Below are 24,873 nucleotides of genomic sequence, written 5' to 3' on the forward strand. Positions count from 1 at the left end.
ACATGAGATAATGCTGAACATGTCACAACAGAAGCTTGGAAAGAATTAACTATATATGAGAGTTCAATGCTATAATATACCAATAAGAAAAAAATGTAGACAGCGATATGGTAGGGTACACGGTTGGCCTATGCATCCTGGCAACTGGTCGAGGAGAGGTAAGTTTGAGAAAAGGCGTTTATTGAGAGGCTTGAAAGTAAGAATCTGGCGGTAGACAATAGATCTAGTGGAATGGAGACGCTGATTGTTTCCGACGCGGGTTAACAATGTAGAGAGTGCTGTAAGACCTTCGTTTGGATAGTTCCCAATTCTGAGAAACAAACCCTAGCAAACAAAGCAAAATCTGAAACAAAACGTTTTGAAGAAAGCAATGCAAGTGCATGTGGGAAGTCAGCTTTCTTCGAAGTAAGGCGAATTCTCTCCAGATAGGTAGCAACCGGGTTGTGTGCAGTAACACATTTTTTAACAACCAAACGAAATGGAGACCCTTCGTTGACAAGATCTGGGTATTGAAGAATTCATGAAGAGAGAGATCATGTAAAACGCCACTGGAAAACGCAAGCCTGCTTTGCCTTTTGGAGACAAGTAGTAAGGGAGCAAGGCTTGTGAAACCAGAACGGGAAAGGTGCCGATAGATTTTTACTGCAGCATCATCAAGAAGGGTATCCATTGAAGAGAACAAGTGGATCAGTAAAAAGCCTTTGGTGTTGAGTAATTAGTAGATATAGAAAACCTACAAGTTGTAGGATCTATTGGAAAAAGTGGTAGTTTATATGCGAATGATGGTGTAAGGGGTAAGTTAAGTTAATGAACAATAGAGAAGGACAATTAATGTGAGAGGATGGTTACCAAATACAGGTAGAGGGTGGAGAGTAAAGAGCTTGTAAGCTAGTAACTTAGTGGATGAGAGAAAGAAAATATGGAGGGGATATTGCAAAGGTAAGTGGTGTGAGTTAGAATATAATGGGAATTGTAATGTAAAGGAAAACAATATGGAAATGATAAAAAGCACAGTAAGAGTAGTCATTTGAGTAGCCGACACATTTACAAGGTGAACAGTAACAACAGAATATGGAGAGAGTTATTATACAGAGAGTATTAATACATAGATGGAATATTACAAGTGGGACAGGCTATGTTCAAACATAGAAGGAGTAGCAGTCTAGGAATCAAACACATAAACAATGTTCAGTTCAAGACGACCTTAGAAATAAACTCTTCGTACACATCAATAGCGTACTGCATACAAAACATATCAACCATCTATCTGAAATTGAGCTCATATCCTGTAGAGAGTAGCGGTGGGAGTGCAACTCAATTAACTTTATTGCTGATGGACTAGAGTGTTGAGACGGGAGTTCTGAGGGGTGCCTTCAAGACGAGCGTAGGAAAATTCTTTTTGGCCAAAAGGAGTCGTATAAAAAGGATCGCATGATGACTTGATAAGAAAAGTAGCAGCTGAACAAAAGGGGCCATGTAACCGGTTACATTGTGATTGGACGTACAACGGAGTAATGGATCTAAGATATCAATGTGACATGACGTGAGGTATATGACCAAGGCAACCCAATATGTGTCTCCCCAATTCATAGGGGTGTATAAATTGTATCAATATATGCATACTAGACAGTCTTTTCAGTGCGATCACCAACTGTACCCTTAACGCAGCTTTGTAAAAGAGGATCCCAAAGATAAGCCTTTGGATTAGTTGCTTGTAAAAAACGAGAGTACTCAGACGTTAGAAGCTTTGTAAGCAAGCTGTCCACCTGCCAATCTTGTGTGTAGCTGTCCACATATGCTACATGAATAGTAAATGTTCAGAGCATGGTAAAAGTTTACTTTACTCAGTCCAACAGAGAGAAGGAAAAATAACAGAATAAACCAAAGGCATTCAGAGAAGTTAGAATAGTGTTCAAGATATAGTCTAATAACATATAGATGTAGTAGTGTAACAGAAACTCACAATTCTGCCAACCAAGGTGTAGAGGGTGTAAATGTCTGAAAGAAAATTGACAGTTGAGGAACATTGAAAAAAGATATTTAGTTCATACACTAAGAGGATAGACAGACATTACGTACGTAATATTATTTACCTCATCAGTATTCTCAAAGGCAAGTATGTTATCTGTATGAAACGTCTTCAGCTTCAATAGAATATCTATGTCCCTTACCAAAAATTCTGGACATCAGCAACTCTAGGTACATACGCCAAAAGCTGTGGAACTGACTGGAAAATGAACAACTAAAGGGCTACTGGAAAACCATGCATCACAAGAGAACGCTGCTTCAGTTTCTTTGTAATGTCAGACTGATTGCGTACTTTTTTCCCAACTTTTACCATCCTTAATGTCCTCTCAAATGAATGTCTACCCGACATGTAGCTCAAGAAGAAGTCCAAATTCTTAACAATCTCAACCATCGGGACTGATGGATGGATATGTTATGTCCCACATATTATAATACATTCCACAATAACAATTAAAACAAGTCGCAACCTACGCCACCCCAGGATCTGCCTATCAGATTTCAAAAGCTTGAGAATATGCTTAATAGTGAAGTTCTTATGAGGACTGAGCAACATTTCCAAATACATATAACCACTTCGCGGAGACGATTGGTTTTTACATTTGGATTTCTATCAGGGAAAGTGGCACAGTAGAGACCTATAACTTGTTTCAACTCGTCTAGCGAAAATCGCAGCGCCTGGCCTCCAAATGTAAACCAAAGCTCATGTGAGTTAGCCGTGATGAGTTGTCGAGACAAGAAATTGTGCAGCAATTAACCAGATAAAGAACATTGGCGAACTGGGAGGGAGAACAGGAAACTGAATTGGGACCGCATAAGAGTGTCATACTCAAGAGTCTCATCCAAAATATGTAAAATATTCACAAGATACTTGAGTTTGGAGTACGCATTAACCCTAACATCCCTTGGATACCTATCAATGGCAAATACCGGACTTGACAGCAACTTCTCAGCGACATAAGTGTTTGAGGAGTGAATGTGGAGTGCATAAGATTCAGGAAAGTGATAATAAAATCTATAAGTATAATACTAAATATACGCATCTTCAAACAAAGAAACATCTCTATCAACACTTTTGTCACCTTCACACTTCTCATCTACATTTCTATCAGTTAAACCGTCATTATATGAGCTTAGACCGTTGATATGCTGCGTTGGGCCTGCAAATAAAGACATTAAAATGACAAACATTAGCCCAAAGACATGTTAAGCAGCCGACAAAATTAGGCACATCATTCACTAAATGCTGGTTCTAACCGTCTGATGATAAAATATATCTGTCAGCCCTCATGGCAGCTTCACTCCGATCATCTCCGTTTCCAACAGAACCACCTTGACTAGATGAGGTCAGCGGGCTAGAGATGTTTGTTGTTGCTACGAGAAGGAACAAATAAATAGAAATATTGATATAATGCAAACAACGTGAAGAGGAAACAACAATAAAGCAAGGTTTATAACCTTCAGAAGAACGATGTCCATTTTCAGATATGGCATCTACATTAGATGAGGTAAGATTGGGATCACCATCAGACGGAGCTGCAAGAACACACATCATATATAAAACTTTTCAAGCAAATTGTGTACATACCCCAAATTTGTCACACCTAACCTTCAGACGACACATCACTATCAACACTTATCTCATGTGAAACAGAAACATCTCTGTTGCAGTTGGAGTTACTGGAATGGATGAGGGCACAATAAAGGAAACTTTAGTAACACAAGAAGAATATTTTCAATATCACGTTAGATTGTAAAGAACACCATTACGCATAACTAGTTAAATTAGCTGTTAGAATATGTAGGCAAATTAAAGTGGTAAGAAGTAACAAATTTGAAGGAATGGGGATGTAATTGAGTCCCACTAATAATAGGAGATGCAATCAGAAATACTAGAGGCAACATAATTGTTGTGCCAAATTATAGAAAAATCGCAATGTTTGCAAAATTGACAAACGGGAGATGAACAAAATTAGTAGTAGGAGAAGGATGTATCCGAGGCAATACCTGCAACTGAGATCTTCTGCGTCGAGATCCGAAGCAGAATTTGCGAATTTCGCTGGATCAACAACTGTACAGCTGTGTCCCCCTTTCAAGTACTACGACGCCCTCGAGAAGGAGTAGAAGTTGGCAGAAGTTTCCAAGAGAAGTAGGGTTTGACTCGCTTGACGGAGGGTGGGAAGGAACGCGAGTTAGAATTCTAACGCCGGTAACTCCTTGTTGTCACCATCGAAGTCGATTAAAACCAAGATCACCTGATGGAGGCCAGAAATAAGAACAATGGCGATGGTGTAGAGAAAAAATGGCACGCATTGGACAAGAACTGGGGTGGGTAATTGCGTTTGCAATCGAATGAAGAAATCAGAGAGCTATGGTAGGAAATAAGTGAAGAAGTAGGTTTAGGGTGGAGATTTTTATTCGTAGACAGCACAAAAGCAGGTGAGAGACATATTGAGGAACAGTGTGAATGATGATAGCGAGAGAGATGAAAGAGTAATTTACAAAGAGAGAAATACTCAAATCCGAAAGACATAAGTTGGAGTGCCTATTTCCGAAAGGCACAATTATTTTAGTACTTTTTTGTAAATAACTTTAGAAATAAAAACATTTTGGTTAAAAGTGGTAAAATTGACCAAATTTCTTTAATAATATTGGACTAAATAATATTTTACATAATAATAAAAATTAATTTAAAAATACGAAAATAACTATGTTTATAGTGGTCCATTTCATACTCATAGTCATTGATAATAAACTGAAGAATTAAAACTAAATTTTACTGAATTTGAAAAAAAGATATATATATTTCTACGCAAAATATAAAGAAAGAGTCCGTTAAAGCCCAATTTCCTAAGCCTAATTAGTGAATCTCTCAAAACCCCTAAAAGGTTCCTTTAGTCTCTCTTCTCTACTTCTCACTTTTCATTTTGCGCCACCCAAACCCTAAAAGGCAACGAAGGTAAAAAAAATCTCCGATCTCTTTCACACAATTCCTCTCTTCCACCCTCACCGATTTCTGATTCTCCGGTTTCATTTCTCTCAATCTTATCAGTCAAAATCCGGCGAAGATGGTTGCAGCGAAGAAGACGGTATGATTTTTCTCTGATCTAATTCCACAATCCATGAAATTTTTGAGTGTACTGATTTTTTGTTGAATCCATTTCTTGCAGAAGAAGTCCCATGAAGGAATCAACAGCAGATTGGCTTTGGTGATGAAGAGTGGCAAATACACTCTTGGTTACAAATCTGTTCTCAAATCTCTTCGCAGTTCCAAAGGTATTAGAAACAAACTTCTCTGTTAGCTTATTGATTCATAAGCTATTGGTTTTTGAATGTTGTTGTTTGATTGTGTTGTAGGTAAGTTGATATTGATATCTAGCAATTGCCCACCATTGAGGAGATCTGAGATTGAGTACTATGCTATGCTTGCTAAAGTTGGAGTTCATCACTACAATAGAAGTAAGTTCTTTTCATGAACAAAGACTATACATTTGTCCTTACTGGTTTAGTATCATTGTACAACAGTTTTGTTTGAATGTAGTTAGGATTGTTTAGTAGAAATAGTTGTGGAAATGCAAATTATTCTGTGGGATTTGACAGTGAAGCTCTTCTCATTCACCATTTGAAATGCTCCAATACTGAATTGATCTGTTCCCAAGTTTGTGTACGTATTGTATAGATAGAGAGTGTAGTGTTGCAAATTATTTAGTAGAAACAGTTTGGTGTCATTGTATTAGTTTCCTTTATGGTCTATGATTGTTCTGTGTGTATGTGGTATTAGTGACCAATTCTTTACACTGTTTGCACTTCCCCAATAGGAATGCACTTAATACTTAAATGATATGTTCCTGAAAGTCTTGTATATGTTGGATTGTGTAGATAGAGTGTGTAATTTTGCATCTTACAAATCCATTAGGGTGATCCTTGTAGTTGTTTTAATGTAAGGACTAAATGGTGTAAAAGCCTGAACTCACTTATATCATATCAGTTTCCTCCTGCACCAGTGATTGTTTGTTTTATGTTTTCTGGTATTAGCGACCAATTTCAGTGAGAACCAGTGATTCAGAAGTTGTTCCTTACTTGCTTTTTTCTTTGAGAGTCTTGTAAACCTTGATTATGTTACTTAAGACTACAGAAACTGTTTATTTTTGATGAGTCTCTGCAACTATGTTATTTTATTGCCTGATTTTTTTTTTTTGTACTTGTTCCTTTTAGACAATGTTGATCTTGGTACTGCCTGCGGTAAATACTTCCGTGTGTCATGCCTCAGCATAGTTGACCCAGGTAACACACTCATTCATTGTCTTTTAGAATAATCATCTTACACATGCAATGTTAATCTTGGTTTGTTTACTTATGCAATATTTTCAGGTGACTCTGACATCATCAAGTCGCTTCCTGGAGACCAGTGATTTGTGCTTAATTATCATTTTGTCCTCTTTATCTACTTTATTCGAAGTAGTGTGTTTCTTCGTGATTTCTTCTTCTCTCGTCTAGAATTGTCATACTTGTTTAAGATCTTTGAAGACTTTGTAGGTTGTCTTGGTTTCTAAACAATTGTGGTAATTGAAAATTTCGACTCTCTGAATTAATACTAGAATGATATTCCTGCAGTCACTAAGTATTATATATGATATATAGGTTGACAAAAAAAGTAATTCTATGTATAGTTAACATTGGCATGAACACATGTTTTAGGTCTAAAATAAATATTACAAGAAATCTATGTAGTTTTCTCAAAATAAACCTAATTCTTTTAGATTTGGTAGGATCTATTACCAATAGTTTAATACATGTGTCCCTCAATAATCTCAACTCTACACCATATTTACTATTTAGTGTCATATAAAACAATTTCTTAAAAATTGAAATATAAATTGAAAATTTCATGAGAAAATACCATATAAAATTTCATTAGGAAATTTCTCAGCGTATTTGGAGGGTTACAGAGCGATAAGATGAGTTCACAAGCTTTTCTCTATTTTTAATCTCTCGTAGTGCTAATGTTAAAACGGATATTTTGGCACGAAAAGTTCATACCCAACCGATTCATATTACATTTGTAAACAACTACCCTCAAGATTGGCTCGTTTGAGCCCTAATTAATTTTTCGGATGACAAAAAGAAAAAAACGATATAAAATCTTTTTCCTAGATATCTTCCTACACATTGTTATCATTTCCCTTCAATTTATGAGATTTTTTCCTTGTGATTTTAAAAATTTGTTGGTTTTACTATTTTTAAACCCAAATAATCAGCATAAAAATTTTGATTTTTGTGTAACAAAACCAAAATTGAACCAAATAAACCGCATTTAAGAAGAAAAAAAAAAGGTTTAATAATCTTATGGAAAGCTCCGTTCTCTCTCTTAGTAGCTCAACTAAAGCTGGTCAATTTCGTCGCCGTCCCAAATTCTCTTAGGCTTAAGAACTTCTCTCTCGATTATTTCTAATTGAGCAGAACTCTCATCCGAAGTTCATCTACTGTCGGCGTTGTGTTACAATTTCAATCTTTCAAACTCAGTGTTACTCTTGCAGTTCTTCGATGAACTATTACACAAAATAAATGATTGAGGAAATTGCGAAATGTGTGGGGAAGGTGCTGGAAATTTTTTCTTGACCTTGATAAATCACAAGTTGAAGATTATGTTAGAGTTCGTGTTATGTTTCTTGTTGCAAATCCTTTGCGCAACGCGAAAGAAGTACAACTTCCAACAAGAGAAATGGTAACGATACCCTTTGATTATGAAAGAACTAGAAAACATTGTTTTCACTGTCAACGTTTGACCCATGATAAAAATCGATGTTCTATTTAAGCCTTCAAATTCTTCAATTGTTATTTCCAAAAGATTGGAGGATAAAGATAAGAAAAAGAAGGTAAGTTTCCAGGAAATAGATCTCTTACATTCAACTTTAGTTCATCCTCAACTCATGGATGCTTCTATGATTTCATCTGCTTATCTGCTTTTTCTTCCGGTTTGGATTCGTTTGTACAATACTCCGGTGAACTATTACACTAAAGAAACGATTGAGGAAATTGCGAAGTGTGTTGGGAAGGTGCTGGAAATTGTTCTTGACCTTGATAAATCACAAGTTCAAGATTATGTTAGAGTTCGTGTTCTGTTTCCTGTTGCAAATCCTTTCCGCAACGCGAAAGAAGTACAACTTCCAACGGGAGAAATGGTGACGATATCCTTTGATAATGAAAGAATTAGAAAACGTTGTTTTCGATGTCAACGTTTAACCCATGATAAAATTGATGTTCTTTTAAGCCTCCATATTCTTCAATTGCTATTTCCAAAAGGTTGGAGGATAAAGACAAGAAGAAGAAGGTCAGTTTGAAGGAAATAGATCTCTTACATTCAACTTCAGTTCATCCTCAACTCATGGATGCTTCTATGATCTCATCTGCAAGTCATGGTATTTGTGCTGCATCAAAGTCTTTAAGTGATGATATATATATTGAGCTCCCAGAACTAGAAATATTGAAGGGTTTCAACACAGGATCTTCTGACGCTAGTTCTTCGGGAACTTGTGTGAAGAATCATAAAGGAAATCATATCATTTCTTCTGGGACTAAAAGAGGAAAAGCAGTTAAGGATCTTACTCTGAAAGACAAGGCCAGTCAGGAAAGGTCTAATATCCTTTTTGAGAAAGTTTTTAAACGGAAAGCAGAGGCTTCTATTAATAAAGATTCGAAGTGTATCAAGAGAGATATCTCCACAGTGGTTCCCCAGGAACCGATGTTGGATCACTAAGGCGTTTTAAGATGGAATTGCCAAGGTCTGAGGAACCATTGGACAATTCGTCATCTTAAGGAAATGAAAAAAGATTATTCCCAAATATTTTGTTCCTCATGGAGACGATGAACACTTCAATTTTTGTCTCCAAAATCTTTAGGTGGTTGGGTTATGATTTTATGCATACAATAGAACCTGAAGGAAAGAGTGGTGGTTTGGCTATATTTTTAAAAAGTTTTTTGGAAATTGATTTTCTTTATGAAGACAAAAACCTACTTAATTTGCAGATAACTCAGAGAAATAAGAGATGGTTTGTTTCTTGCGTTTATGGTCGTCCGGTAACACAGCATCGACTTGAGTTGTGGCATAAATTGAGTAGTATTGATTTGAATAGAAACGAAGCTTGGTGTATGATAGGAGATTTTAATGACATTAAATCTCCTGATGAAAAGTTAGGTGGACCTCAAAGACTACATGTTTCTTTTCAAGGATTTTAGAACTTGTTGAATAAATGTGATATGCAGGAACTAGGAAGTACAGGAAATAACTTCACATGTGGAGGTACAAGAAATAATCAATGGATTCAATGCAAGCTGAATAGATGTTTTGGTAATCCATCGTGGATTTCTTTGTTCCCAAATTTATATCAATGGTTTTTGGTTCTGATCATAGGTCGGTATTGGTTAAATTTATCAATGATCATGAATTTTCTCGGGGACAGTTTTGTTGTGATAAAAGATGGGTTGATGAACCTTCTTGCACGGAAAGAATCTTGGCATCTTGGAATAGTAATATCTCTCGAGGTACTTCGTCATCCATTTTTAATCTTACTGAATGTACAAGAGCTATTAGTGTTTGGAAAAATAACATCTGATAGTAATGCTAGAGGAGAATTAAAAGGCTAAGAAAGGAACTAGATGATAAGGAAAGTGCTCTAGATCTGTGTTGGTCTAGAATTTCATTTATTAAGGATCAATTGGGATTTGCTTATGTTGATTAGGAGTCGTTTTGGAGATAGAAGGACTAGGAATAGTGAGAAAGGGAAGGTTGCATCTCATTATTTTGATAACCTCTTCCCTTCAACCTTTTCAGAAAGTATAAACTCTTGTTTGCAAGGATTTCAAGTGAAAGTCTCATCTAGCATGAATCAGGATTTAACCAAACCTGCCATTGAAGAAGAAGTTCAAAATGCTGTTTTTTTATTAGCAGTGAGAGTGCTCCATAACCGGATGGATTTACAGCTCTCCTTTTTCAACAATATTGGTCATTGGTTAAGGCACAAATCTTGAAGGAGATATATGGTTTCTTTTAGACTGGAGTTCTCTAGCAAGAATGGAATCATACTCTTATATATCTTATACCCAAGATCACACCTCCTCAAAGAATGACAGATCTTCGGCCAATCAATTTATGCTCTATGTTGTATAAGATCATTCAAAAATATTGACGTCAAGGTTGAAGAAACATTTACCGGATATCGTATCTCCATCTCAATCTACATTTGTGCCAAAAGTTTGGTTTCTGATAACATACTGGTTACGCATGAGATTGTGCATAATCTAAGAACCAATGACAGAATCTCTCAGGAATATATATATGGCAGTCAAAACAGAGATATCCAAGGCTTATGATTGTGTTGAATGGCCTTTTTTGGAAGACATTATGAAGGCTCTTGGATTAAATATGCAATGGATTTCTTGGATTATGGCATGTGTGTCTTCAGTGTCTTATTCAGTCTTGATCAATGGACATGCGTTTGGTTACATCAAACCATGTAGAGGGATAAGACAAGATGACCCTCTATCACCATCATTATTTGTGTTGCGTACTGAAGCCTTAATTCATATTCTTAACAAGGCTGAAAGAGCAGATAAACTATCAGGAATTAAATTTCGGGCAGCTGGAGTTTCGGTGAATCATTTGTTCTTTGATGATGATACTCTTGTTATGTGCAAAGCCACAAGGAGTGAATGTGAGGATTTAATGCGTTGTTTATCCACTTATGGTGAGGTATCGGGTCAGATGATCAATTTGACTAAAACAGCTGTGACTTTTGGTGCAAATATTGATGAAGACACTAAGGATTGGATTAAAAACAGGTCGGGTATTCATTTAGAAGGCGGGACTGTGAAGTATCTTTGTCTACCTCAATGTCTAAGTGGGTCGAAAAAGGAACTCTTTGGTTTTCTTAAAGAAAAGTTGAACTCCAGAATGACATGTTGGTTTGCCAAGAGATTATCTTATGGTGGTAAGGAGATCCTTTTGAAGTCGATTGCTATGGCCTTGCATGTGCATTGAATGACATGTTTCGAGTTGCCTAAAAATGTTTGCAAAAATTTGACTAGTGTTATGATGGATTTTTGGTGGAACTCTCTACAAACAACAAAGAAAATTCATTGGATTGGATGGCAGCAGTTAACTCTACCCAAGTCGCATGGAAGGATTGAATTTAAAGATTTACAATGTTTCAATCAAGCTTTGTTAGCCAAACAAGCTTGGCAACTTTTGGAGGACCCTGAAAGTCTCTTTTGCAAGGTCTTTAAGAAGAGCGGGTATTTTTCGAACACATAGTTTTTAATACTACCAAAGGTGCTAGACCTTCTTATGCTTGGAGGAGAATATTATTTGGTAGAGATTTTCTCAAAGAAGGATTACAGACAATTGTAGGCAATGGTGAAAAAACAAATGTTTGGATTGATAAGTGGATTTTTGATGGGCAGTTGAGGATACCAATGAATAGACAGCCCTTAATGGATATTACTCTAAAGGTTCACCAACTTATTGATCCTTTGTTTAGCTCTTGGAATTTGAATATGTTAAGAGATTTATTTTCTTGGAAGGATATCCAGATTTTGGTAAAACAAAGACCAATAATTTCTAGGGAAGACTCTTTATGTTGGGTAGATTTTGGTAAAACAAAGACCAATGGTTTCTAGGGAAGACTCTTTATGTTGGGTGATATGGTTCCAATTACCATAGAACTACTCTCTCAAATAAGAGATCAATTGCAGTATTTAAGGATCGAATTCACGGAGTTCTTTTGTTCAAACAATGAGTTGAATGTCGAGATTAAGCCAGCAAGTGATGATTGAAATAGTAAGAAAACAAAGTAAGAAAACAGCAGGATGATTGTGTTGTAAACGATTAAATAAAAAGCTAGGAACAGGGTATTCTCAGAAAACTATTGGTTAGTAGATCTAATGAAAGCTAGGTTGTTATCGAACCATTCTTAAACTCAAACTCTAATTATTGAATAACCGGTGGCGTTCCGCGAAACTCCCTATATCTATAGCTAAGAATAACCGGAGAAGCCGAGAAATTATCAACCTAAATATGCATTCTTAACGAGTTCGATTGTTCACCTTAGTAGCTAGGCCGGTTCTTCTTACACACCTAAAAACTAGGCTCATCAAATAATAGATCCAACTACAGGTACCTATGGCGGGCATATCTATTGTCTGGATTCAAGATCTAGTTAATTACTCTAGATCTAGCATTAAGCATAATTAAAGATGAAGAATTCTACAGATAACCTAGCAAAGGGGGCAATCTACTAAACCATATGAATCCCTAATGAGAAATCCTATTCCTAACAAGCAGATTACTCAGACATATTGAATGAAGCAAACAACATTATTGAGTATGAAAGCATAAACACAACAAATAGATTAAGGGAAAGATGGGATCTCTTCACTGTATTAAGATCTGAATCAATCTCTGAAAACACTCGATGAATAGCTTATGTCTCTCAGTAACAGGGTTTGCAAAAGCTTGATAAGAACTTGATGAAAAACTTGATAAAAGTCTTGATAATGAAAACTTAGGTCTAAACAATGTATATAAACCCTATAAAACGTCCAGAGACTAATAATGCAAATAGGGAAGTCTTCTACGACAAATTTCCTCTTCTGTAAACTTGAAAGCGTCTTTAGTGTGTCGATAGACACTCCTCGCTGATTCCTGAATCCAAAATCGTCCTTGGCTTCCTTTCCTTAGCTTTTGCTCCAGGATGTCTCCTTATCTCCATTATTGTCCCACTGCATAGAATACTTGAAAAGACATTAAAAAGACTCGAGAAATAAAATAAAGACTCAAAATTCTAACCCTAAATCATAGATAAAATCACTGAAATTAGGGATATATCATTGGGCTCTAACTCGCAATGGTGTTTATACAGTCAAATCTGGGTACGATTTTATCAGTAGACAGGTTCATCATCAATTGTACAAGCAGGCTGAAGAGATACCATCGTTAAATCCCATGTTTGTCAAGGTATGGAATCTACAAACTGTTCCAAAAAATAAAAATTTCTTATGGAGGTTATTAAATGGAGCGATTGCTGTGGAAGATCGACTTCAAACTAGGGGAATTGAAAGTGCAGATGGGTGTCTAATGTGTGGTGAAGAAAAAGAAACAATCAATCATATAATGTTTCAGTGTACTTTGGCTAGACAAGTTTGGGCTTTTTCTCTGGTTCCCTCTCCTTTGAATGGTTTTGGAAGTTCAATCTTTACAAACATGTGTCATCTGCTTGATATGTCAAAGAATCCATGTTTGACTCCTTAGATACGAGATATTAATCCTTGGATTCTATGGTCCCTTTGGTAAAACAGTCCTCCGAAACATGGCGACTTAAAGTGCAACATTGGTTTTGGTTGGTCCAATCAACAACAAATTTCAGGCGCTTCTTGGGTGGTCAGAAATTCTCATGGCTCTGTCATACTACACAGTAGACGATCCTTTACTCAGGCACACTCGCTATTTGATGCTAAATTCAGAAATTGGCAATGGGCTTTAAGTTCTATGAATCAACATCATTTACAGAATGTTATTTTTGGATTTTCTTCATCTGAATTCATCCAAACTTTGCATAAAACAAAGGAATGACCTGCGTTAATAGGTCACATTGCTGAATTGTTAAGTTTCACTAAGGATAAACCTCACTAGTATCTTTTGATAGACCCGCCTCAATGCAATAGGTGGCTTTTGAAATTGCTAAGAGTGTGATAACTGGTTTTAGATGTCTGTCTTATGTGGCTCTGGGAGTTCCACGTTGGCTGAAGTTGCTTTTTGATGAAGAAATGAGTTTTACACAAGGAGGTTAGGATTAGATTTTTGTTTTTGTCGTTTATAGTTTTAGAGATCAAGTTTCTTTTTAGAAATCTATCTTTTGAAATCATTACTCTTAATTGGCTAAATAGGTTTTGTTGTTTTTTAGTTTTTTCTATTAATGTTTACTTAATCGTCTCTTTTTATGATTTTTCCTCTATTCAATATTTTCTAGCCTTATTCTTTGTTGACTTAGATTTTTATTCTCTTTTTGTTTTTAGTTGAGTCTTTTAGGTCATTTTCCTTTACGCTTTTACTATATACTAGGTGATCATCCGCGCTACGCCGCGGTTTTTTTGGATTTTTTCATATTGTTTAATTTAAATATAATTTTTATTTATCTAATCATTCACTCATGCAATAAGCAATTACTTTTAGTATTAAAAATATTTTTTTCTAACAACATTCTCAACAATGCATCATACACATAATTCATAAACAACGTTTGTCTTAAATCAATTTAACAGAGCGTAGTGTTAGATTCTAGAAACCTAAGAATTTGATGTTGGAGCTCCTTACGGATTCTTCACCCTCAGTGATTTATTATATAAATATCAATTTAAGATAATATAAATATAAATTTAAGAGAATAACTTACTCAAATCATTAAGTAATCAACGACTATTATATACTCATACTTTAAGTTTAGATTACAAAAAAAAAAATATTCGAATATGAGAAAACTATTAAAATGGTTTTATTGAAAAATCATGTAATATTAAAATAAATTTAGTAATATTAAAATTAAATAATAAATATATCATTATCCTATACATTAGAAGTTCAAGAGCTTACATTAATTATTTAAAAGACACATGACAAATGCTAAAGTGATGATGTGTCAATCATATGGAGAGAGTTGGTCAACTTTCATATATATGATATGTGTTGTCTTAAGTTTGGTTTAGTATCACAAACTCCTTTTTGTTTCACCTCTTTCTTTTCGTCATCATGGCGGATGAGTTATGGGATGAGTTACAACATTAAGAGTTAGGAAGGGAAGATCCAGCTCTGTTTATTCTGCATGCAGCTTATGCAACTGTTAAATCTTGGAATAGGCTTAGCTTGATTGTTAGGCCTCTTAATCTTCGCTCTCAAAACCTCAACGTTGTGATTGATGCTTTACCAAGATCATGGGGTCTGACTTCTAGAGTTTATGAAAGAGTGCTTTATACAACTTTTGTTCAATTTCTCTTTCAGTCTGAGGTTGATCTTTTGTTTGTGCTAAGAAGGGAACCATTGTTATATAACACTTGGTTTGTCTCACCTTAGAGATGGGAGATAAATCTTGCTTTTGAGTTTTTGTCTAATATTGACTTGTGGGTGCAAATGCGTGGGATTCCTCTTCTCTATATATGTGAAGAAACTGTGGTGGAAATAGCTCAAGGTTTAGGCGAGATTATCTCTTTGGATTTTCATGATGCTACTATTACTTAGAAAGCCTATATTAGAGTGAGAATCCGATTTAATATAGGTTCTTCCAAAGAATCACTTTTGATTCTAGTGAGACTACCCTTATGACTACAAGAAAACACACCAGTTGCGAGGGAAGAAACCGTCGCTAATCCCTCGCAAAGAGCAGTTAACAAGGGAATTGCGACGAACTTCAGTTCCCCGCAAAACGCGCGTCGCAAAATCAAATCCGTAGTAAGTTCCTCGCAAAATTTGCGACAAACAAATTACCTCGCAAAGCACACGCAATATGCGAGGAACGTAATCCGTAGCAAGTTCACGGCAAATTGTCGGTCTCGCAAGTTTCTCGGTAATTGCGACGGACCATTTGCCTCGCGAAGCACACGCAATTTGCGAGGGAGGTACTCGGTAGCAAATTAGCTGCAAAAGAAGCCTCGGTCGTTCCTCGCAAGTTGCGAGGGAAACCTTCAGTAGCAAAGTAGTCGCAATTTCGTTGTCCCGCTCATGCCTCGCAAATTTTGCGATTGATTTGCGTGGCTTTTCTCTGTAGTCGCAAATCCCTAGCAAAGTTTGCGATGGATTTGCGGTGAATAAGCGACTCTTTCATGTTTTGTTTAAACATGATTACTGTTGAATTTCGGGATTACTGTTCTACTTAACAATATTTAATGATTTTCTTAATTGGATCTTTATACTAAACTTTTAATTTGAATACTAATTTAGAAACCTTAAACTCATATTTAAAAGCTGAAATTTTAGGTTTCAAGTACAGAAAACAAGCCAACTGAATAGAGACCACAAAAGATTCAAGTTTTGATGAGTGAAAAAAGAAACTGAATACAGAAATTTAGAAGGCCTCAGATGGAGATGACCCAGTGTTTGGGTTAGCTACAACAGCCTCAGGTTCGACAGCCTCAGGTCCGATCCCAGCAGCTGTGGCATTAGGCGCATCAGGTGGATTGGAGCTGACTGGTTCAGTTCTTGTAGAGGATCTGGCTCGAAACAAGGCAGCGAACTCCGGATCCTTCTCGGCAAGGTAATCAAAGTATGCGTCAAAACAGGTGATCTTCTCAGCTTGGTTTGCAATGAGGGCTTCAGCAGCAGCCATCTTCTGGGAAAGCACAACCGGATCATCTCGAGGAAGCACCGGACCGGCATGAGCTGAAGACGCCTCATGCTGCAATGAACCAGCCCCATAAATCCTGCCTTTCTTCTTAGGAGCAACCTATCACAAACTCACAACCAAACCAAGCAAACATAATCAAAGCAAAGTCGAAACACATAGACATAATGGAAAACTTTTAGCTTCAGACATAATGATCTTAGGCCGAAAATACAATGATATTATTCAGACCAACAACACAACTAAATCAGGCCAAAAACACAAAGACACAACATATTCAATTCAGTTTCACAACATAATCATATCAGTTTACACACACTGACATTTTGCAAACCAAAAACATAACATATTCAATTCAGTTTGAAACACAATGACACAATGCAAGCCACAACAGACAAACACAAAGCAACATACAAAACTGCAACTATCCCATTAGACAACTTTTAGCTTCAGACATAGTCATATTAGGCCGACAATACAATGATCTCATTCAAACCAATAACAACTGAATCAGGCCAAAAACACAAAGACACAACATATTCAATTCAGTTTGAAACTGCAACTATCCCATCAAAGACATAATGCAAGCCACAACAGACCAATCCAAAGCAACAACAAATGATGTCTTCTATATTGGGTTGAAAGAGATAAGATACCTGTGCATAGATCATGTTCTTTGCCTGAACAGATAACCCGCCTGAACCCGTGCTCTCTGTAGTGTCGCCTGAACACAGAAGTGACTCTTCCTCTTGAATCTTCGATGACTCTTCCTTATAGATTTCCTTTGACTTTCTGTCGATGAAACTCCCATCAGGTTTCCTGTGTGTTTCATCTAAGAGGAGGAGAAAATCTGGAGTACTTTCTCCTGTCATCTCACACTGAAACACATAAACATATAGGTCAGTTGTTTGAAATACAAGTGTTTTAAAGGAAAAAAATTGATTAACTTACACGTTTGCGGGCTCTGGCTTTGTATGAGGTCTGTCCAGACCGGTGCTTATGTATCCCGAGGCCGTCCGGATCATGATACCTTGCATTCCTACTGTTGATACTCTTTCTTTCCGACTTCGGATCCCTCCAAAAGCTAACCATACCTTTCCAAACTTCTGGATCTATCCATCGCGGTTTTGCCTCATCTCCCTTCTCCTTCCACTTTCCCTTCCAACGACCAACTTGTTCAGACATCCTATCCTTCAGCTTTGCCTCAAACTCCAATCTAACTCTCTGGTTTATTGCAGAGTCCCAGTTATATACTTGCTAGAAAACAAAGACAAGACACATTAGAAATAGACAAGACCAAAAGCTGTACCAAACAAAACACAACATTATATCACTTACAGCAAAGGTTTCAAACCATCTATCGACCACTGCTTCTGATGTCTGGGACCAACTTGCATGAGGCTCTTTGAATTTTTTTTCAAAAATGCTCCGGACAGTGGCTGCAACTGAGGTGTCATCGTCAAACCTACAAATCAAGAGTCCATCAGACAGACAAAACTAAACAATCAAGTAATAGTGAAGAGACCAGAGCCTAGTGACTTACTAGAGAGTACCAGGAGGTTGATTAGGGTCTAATCTAGGCAACCCTGCACGACCAGGGCTAGCAAGCAACTCTTCTATAGTCAGGTCATTGAGCCGAGCAGCTAGTGGAGTAGTGTGATTGGCAGAACCGCGAGGAGATTGATTGGCGGAGATTGATTGACAGGCGGAGGAGAAGCACCATCTGCTTGATTGTTGGAATTGATTGGGGTTTGGAGATTACCCTGAGTGGCTGAACCGTTTCCTTCACTAGGAGAACGACGTTGATTTTGTTGCTGAGACCAAAACCGGGAATAATCAAATGACATCTTGCAAAAAAAAAGAGAACATTAGTAAAGGTAATTCGAAATACAACAAAAATCAACGAAACAGAAAACCCTAAACAGATCTACAATGAAAATCAAACGAAAACGACAAACCCTAAAAATATCTACAATGAAAATCAACCGGATACAAGAAACCCTTATTAGATCTACAAATAGAAACTCGAATAAGAATAGGCGAAGAAGAAAGAAATTAGGGTTTGGATGAGAGACGGCTGGGTTTGCGCTTCGCTCAAACTCGTTCGCGTTGTATATATAAACTTAAATTGCCTCGCAAATCCCTCGCAACGTTGCTAGGGCTTTGCGAGGAACCGACTAAACAACCAATAAAATCGCTTCAAATTTGCGTGGATCCGTAGTAAATCCCTCGCAAAGTTGTAGGGTTACACAGAGATTCAATTAGGGTTTTCAGATAAGTTTGCGAGGAGGTTGCAAGGTCCCTAGTAAATCTCCCGCAAATTGCGAGGGACTTGCGTGGATCCGTAGTAAATCCCACGCAAAGTTGTAGGGTTACACGTTTGCGAGGAAGTTGCGAGGTTCCGTTGTAAATCCCTCGCAAATTGCTAGGGGTTTGCGAGGGACAGGGTAAAAAATTAAATTATAAAATTATAATAAACTTTAAAATTATAAGAACAACACAATGCAAAATTATAATAATAAACTTTAAAATTATATAATTATAACTTGTAGTATTATTAAAAAAAAATTCTGAATTTATTTATTATACTAGGTAAAAATAATGAAAGTAGACAATATAAAATACAACATTTATTCTGATTCATTTTCTGAATCATTGTAATCATTTTCTGACTCAACGTTTTCATCAGATTCGTCGAATTCGTCTGCTTGTTCTTCTTCTTCGGAACCGTCCGTGATGATGTCTTCTAACTCTCTGTTTTGTAGGTCAATGTGGATAACATCTTCTGTTGTTATGTCTGGAATGGAAACTTCTCTAATGCTTTCTTGTTGCATCACAACATCATCAACTAAGCCGACTATACGGCCCCTGGGATTCACTTTAATAACGGATAACCACACTTCACGCCCTGACCTTACACGCGGGTAAGATAGAAAGCTTACTTGCCCTGCTTGTGATGCTAGGATAAATGGTTCGAACTTGGCATAAGTCTTGTTTGCATTGACATCGACCACGCCTAAGTTATTTTTCCGTACCCCACGACCGATCACCGGATCAAACCAATCACACTTGAAAAGGACGCATTTCAAATTCAAAAGTCCTGGATATTCGACTTCTAGAATTTGCTGTAGAATCCCATAAAACTCAGTTTCACCTTCGATATGTATTCCATAATTTGCAGTTGCCCTTCGACTTCCATATGGATACGTATGGAAAGTATAGCCGCGAGTGAAGTACATCAGAGCTGTTGTGATCTTAGATCTTGGTTCTTGTACGAGCTCATGCAACCAAAGTGGTAATGGTTCGTTTCCACATCCGTTTGTAACCTACACATAGAAAATATTAAGTTTATCATTTTTAAAAAGTAAATAAGTAATCGAATTTTCAAAATATTATTATACTTACATAGTATTTTAACCATCCAGCAAAATCACGATCTTTGTAAGTTTCATACTCTTTTTCTTCTAATCCAGCAAAATCAAAATCATAAGCTTCACGAATTTGTGAATCAAATAACCTACAAATTACAACGTAGCTGCTTAATTAGCTTCCTTAATTAATTTCACACTAATTATTAAATATAAAAATTATGAATAAAACTAGTTTACTTTATACCTTTCAAATTTTTGAATGTAATCAATATTTCGGAGTATGTAATTGTGAGCTGCTCGAGAAAGCGCATGGTCGTCCCACCAAACTTCTTTCAACTTCCCTGCGAGTCTACCTATTTGGGCAAAGGTATCTGGAACATTAAGAACGTTATAAGTAAGTGCAACACCTCCATCGTCATAGCGTCGAGGATGAGTCTTTTTGGTTCTAACGCTTGGACTAAAGTAATACGATGTGAAGTGAGACGTTTCCTCGGTTAAACTTCCTGCGACTATCGACCCCTCAACTCTAGCAAGATTTTTTGCCTTTCTTTTAAGAGATTTCATGAATCGCTCAAAAGGATACATCCATCTGAATTGTATTGGCCCACCAAGAGCAGCTTCAGGTGGAAGATGAATTGGCAAATGTTCCATCACGTCAAAAAAGGCAGGGAGAAATAATTTCTCCAAGTTACAGAGCAACACTGGGATATTCTTGTCTAACTGTTCTATGGTATCTGTTGTCAGTGTTCTTGTACATAGGTCCTTAAAAAATACTCTGATGCCTATCATGTATTTAATTAATGTAAGTTAGTAATGACCAAGTAATAATTGAGTAAAAAAACATATAGTATGTATATATATAATAAATATATATATATATATATATATATATATATATATATTACCTGCAATTGCCTTATGAATATTTGTCGGTAGCAACTCTACTAATACAAATGACAGTAATCGTTGCATGAATACGTGGCAATCATGACTTTTCATACCAGAAAACTTTTGGCCTTGCTCTACGCATCTTGAAAATTTTGACACATATCCATCTGGGAACTTCACTTCAGCAACAACCCATTCGAACAACGCCTTCTTTGCTTCATTAGACATGCGGAATTTTGAAACCAGTAATTTCCCATCTCGTGTAACATGCAACTCAGGTCTGCTGCATATTTCCGCATTTGTACGACCCATACAGTAGGGACAAGATAATCTTCCATGCGTTGTCCACCCCGTTAACATTTCATATGCCAGGAAGTCACTAATCGTCCACATTAGCACTGCCCGCATATTGAAATTTTGTTTGCTCGAGTAATCAAACGTATGAACACCTTCATACCACAACTTCTTGAGTTCATGAATCAGCGGTTGCAAGAAGACATCAAGCGCTCGTTTCGGATGCTTTGGCCCAGGCACTAAAATTCTTAAGAACAGAAATTCGCTTTGCATACACATATCTGGAGGAAGATTGTATGGGGTCAAGATAACAGGCCAAAGAGAATATTGTCGCCCAGACAAACCGAATGGACTAAATCCATCTGTGCATAAGCCAAGATACACATTCCTACACTCGTTAGCAAAGTCAGGATATATCGTTTGAAAGTGTTTTCACGCCTTTGCATTTGATGGGTGCGTTATTTCTCCGTCTGCAGTTGTATGTTGAGCATGCCATCTCATTTTCGCCGCAGTTCTTTCCGATTGATACAAGCGTTTCAATCTATCAGTTATTGGCAAGTACCACATCCGTTAATATGGCACTCGCGTCCTTCCGCCAGTAGTCTGGTATCTCGGCTTCCCGCAAAACCGACATTCCTGCAGATTTACATCATCTCCCCAAAAAATCATGCAATAGTCAATGCATACATCAATCATTTCTGATGGTAATCCAAGACTTGAAACCAACTTCTGTATTTCATAATAACTCTCAGTCGATATATTATTCGGTGGCAAATATTCCTTAATTAATTCTGCCCATGAATATATTATTCGGTGGCAAATATTCCTTAATTAATTCTGCCCATGAATCCATACAGTTTTCACTTAAGTTATTATCAGCTTTAATAATCATCATCCTAGATGCCAAAGATAACTTAGAATGTCCTTCTCTACATCCCTCGTAGATTGGTTGATTTGCAGCATCTAACATATCGTAAAAGTGTTGAGCATCTACGTTGGGTTCTTCACTAATATTTTTAGGAAATGAAGCAATAGTTTCATAAAATGCATCCGTAACCATATCATGAAATCTATTTTCCTGGTTATGCCCATAACCAAATTGATCAGGTACTTGCTGACCATAATTCGCATCATTATTAAAATTACTAGGTTGCTCGACACCACAATTTGTATTACTAGTTCCTGCGCTATCTCTACAACCATCTCCTTGACTTAACCATACATAGTAGTTTGGCATAAATCCTCTATTATAAAGATGCTTCTTCACTACATTAAATTTCAAATATTTCTCATTGAGACATTTACGACATGGACAGAATATTGTACTGTTCTCACGAGCAAATGGTTCGTTTGTCGTTTGATACATGAAACCGCGCAGTCCGTCGTAATACTCTCTCGTCACCTCTCCGGTCGCCTGATCTCTATGATTATACATCCAACTTCGTAATGTGTAAATCTCATGCTCTCCGCCCCAAGACATTCTTATATTTGTAATAAGTTTTTTTTTCTCAAAATATTTTTTTTGTTTGTAAGTAAATGTTGTGATTTGAGTTATGATTTCTTAGACATTACATTGGCTATTTATAGATGTCCCAAAAAATATTGCGAGGGATTTGCTAGGATTTTGCTAGAAATTGCGAGGGAAGCCCACCAACCAACCAGACCGGTAAGATAATTTAAAACGTGCTCACCTAACCCGCCAAGACTCGCTACTCCGTCGCAAAAGTTACGACTGAATAAACAGGCGTAGCAAATTCGTCGCAATTTGCGAGGGAGACAAGTTACCCGTAAATCCCTCGCAAATTTGCGTCGTTTTTGCGAGGAATGATGCTTTCCACGCAGATTCCTCGCAATCGTCTCGCAGATTTGCGAGGGAAGTGTTCGTTCGCAAATTTTGCGAGGGATAAGCGAGGTTGCCTTCTTCCCTCGCAAAAGTCTCGCAAATCCGTAGCAAATTGCGAGGGATTTGTTCCACCGCAAATTTTCCTCGCAAATCGCCTGTTTTCTTGTAGTGTAAGTTTTCAATATGAGAGGCTAAGAAGAATCTGCAGCAGTTGCTTAAGGCAGGAATTTCTGCCCTCATCGTCAGTCTCAACCTCTGCCTCTTTTTCGTGGTCCTACCAACTATCTTACGAGGAATAGAAGAGAAGATATGTATGCACATGATGAATATCACCGATCATCTTTGAACTCTCAGTCGCAGATGTCTGAAAACTCTTTTCCTACGCCTATAGAACCCTCCACGGGTTGCAGCTCCTTCTTTGAATCATTAAGAATTGGTGGCTGCTTATTTTCCTCATGCAAGAACTGCTTCTTTACCAGATAATGCAGTAATGGATCATCAAACTTCCTCGAGCAGACAATTGGTGTCAAGGAACTCTAACATCCAACCGTTTTCTAGAAATGCTATTGCATCAAATGTTCCTCGTCTTGTTGAAATAGATGAATCTTCAAGAATGTGAGATTGGGGAATCAGTGAACATGATGGAAAAGGGAGATTCAACAAAAAGAAAGAATATGGGAGGTGTTAGGGATGAAGAAGATGAAAGGAAGCATAAAGGTTTTGAGCATAAGGATGGAGGGATTCTGAAACCTCAAAAAAACGTTGAACACTCTGCAAATTCTGTCGAACTTTTTGGTTTTCTATGCTGCTTAGGATCCATGAAGGCAACCACAAGGTTTGAATAACAGGGTATGGTCTTGGTATTCCTTTTTGAGTAATGACATACCTGCAGTTTTTTGTAATAGGGTCTAAAGTTCTACTTTAGTTACCCTTAATTGTAGTTTGGTTAGCAACATAGATGACTCTTCTCAAGATAATCTGATCTTGTAAGTTGTTTATGGGTGTCAAGTTCTGAAAGTGGATGGTTCCACTGTTGTATCTGTTTTCAACTCAAGTTGGTAGTAAAAAGGGTAACACTTACGGGGAAAAATAATAATATGGAAATTAAATTGGAATAATTATATTAATATTAACTAGATCATGATTTATTTCAATTATCAATTTCTATATTGCAACCAAATATCATATTTTTAAAAAATACAAAAATATATATTCTTTTTTTCCTCTCTCAAAATCCTAGCAGCCGCACAAGACTCTTAAATTTTCTGATTGGCCTCTCCAGTGGTCAGCTTCTCCGGTGAGAGTCGTTTGTGGGTCTCCAGTTTAGGTAACGACATCAGATTCTTCTATCTTGTATAGATATGGCGGGATCTTGAGTTTGGTTGCTCTTTTGGTTCAGTTCGGTTAGCAGATCTTTGGGTCTGGTTTCTTCTCCGCTTTTGTGAGTTAGATAGATTCGATTTTGGTTCCTTTTTTTAGGGTTCTTGGTTGCTTGTGAGGCTTGTATCGAACGGAGGTGGCTTTGTTTGTGGGTTTTAAAATTTCATCTTTGCTCTACCTCTCCTTTAGTCCTCTTGCTTGTTGGTCATTCCGATAGTATTTTGTTGATGAGCCACCTACTAGCCACTTTACTTTCGAGATTGGTTCTAGACCGAGTTGTGCCTATATGTAAGGAAAAAGGTATTTGCCTCGGGTCTCCAAAATATAAACCTTGTTTATGGCCCTCAAATATAAAAGATGGTGTATCATAATGGTTTTGAAGTACCAAAACCAAGGATCGATTTCTCTCCCATGTTTCTTTTTTATATAGAACTAGATCATAACATGTGCTATACAGCACGGGCATTAATATTTTTCATGAATAAAATTGAATACTTTGTTTTGATTATCTAAGTGTAAAAGTGATGCCATAATATGTTTTAATTTTATTACTATTTGAATACAATGCTGCATTAGATTGTTTTTGTTTAAATACATCATATTTATATTAAATACATCATATTTAGTTTATATTAAATGTGAAAATTTTGTATCCAAGTTATATTACGTATTTTATTTGGAAAGAAAA

At 36.8% G+C, this 24,873-nt stretch overlaps 2 protein-coding genes and 3 pseudogenes across 5 annotated transcripts; 2 read left to right on the forward strand and 3 right to left on the reverse strand.

Annotated features, from left to right (window-relative positions):
- Window positions 1–1,188: 1,188 nt before the first annotated feature.
- AT1G36230 (uncharacterized protein) lies at window positions 1,189–4,255 on the reverse strand (the record flags this gene model as incomplete). Its single annotated transcript, NM_103316.1, has 13 exons — window positions 1,189–1,239; window positions 1,340–1,438; window positions 2,094–2,179; window positions 2,263–2,424; window positions 2,500–2,570; window positions 2,664–2,708; window positions 2,837–2,959; window positions 3,065–3,185; window positions 3,283–3,399; window positions 3,484–3,561; window positions 3,635–3,705; window positions 4,033–4,114; window positions 4,231–4,255. 13 exons carry the CDS (start codon window positions 4,253–4,255, stop codon window positions 1,189–1,191), a joined length of 1,131 nt encoding a protein of 376 aa, NP_174852.1.
- An 838-nt stretch (window positions 4,256–5,093) lies between these two features.
- On the forward strand, window positions 5,094–6,437 carry AT1G36240 (Ribosomal protein L7Ae/L30e/S12e/Gadd45 family protein; the record flags this gene model as incomplete). Its single annotated transcript, NM_103317.1, has 5 exons — window positions 5,094–5,114; window positions 5,196–5,301; window positions 5,383–5,484; window positions 6,241–6,309; window positions 6,397–6,437. 5 exons carry the CDS (start codon window positions 5,094–5,096, stop codon window positions 6,435–6,437), a joined length of 339 nt encoding a protein of 112 aa, NP_174853.1.
- Window positions 6,438–7,942: 1,505 nt separating this feature from the next.
- AT1G36250 lies at window positions 7,943–13,860 on the forward strand (annotated as a pseudogene; the record flags this gene model as incomplete). The annotated part of the gene is made up of 1 exon: window positions 7,943–13,860.
- A 2,273-nt stretch (window positions 13,861–16,133) lies between these two features.
- AT1G36260 lies at window positions 16,134–18,256 on the reverse strand (annotated as a pseudogene; the record flags this gene model as incomplete). Its single annotated transcript has 1 exon — window positions 16,134–18,256.
- A 795-nt stretch (window positions 18,257–19,051) lies between these two features.
- AT1G36270 lies at window positions 19,052–23,571 on the reverse strand (annotated as a pseudogene; the record flags this gene model as incomplete). The annotated part of the gene is made up of 1 exon: window positions 19,052–23,571.
- Window positions 23,572–24,873: the final 1,302 nt, after the last annotated feature.

This window comes from Arabidopsis thaliana (genome assembly GCF_000001735.4).
Source record: "Arabidopsis thaliana chromosome 1 sequence".
NCBI classification, from domain to species: domain Eukaryota; kingdom Viridiplantae; phylum Streptophyta; class Magnoliopsida; order Brassicales; family Brassicaceae; genus Arabidopsis; species Arabidopsis thaliana.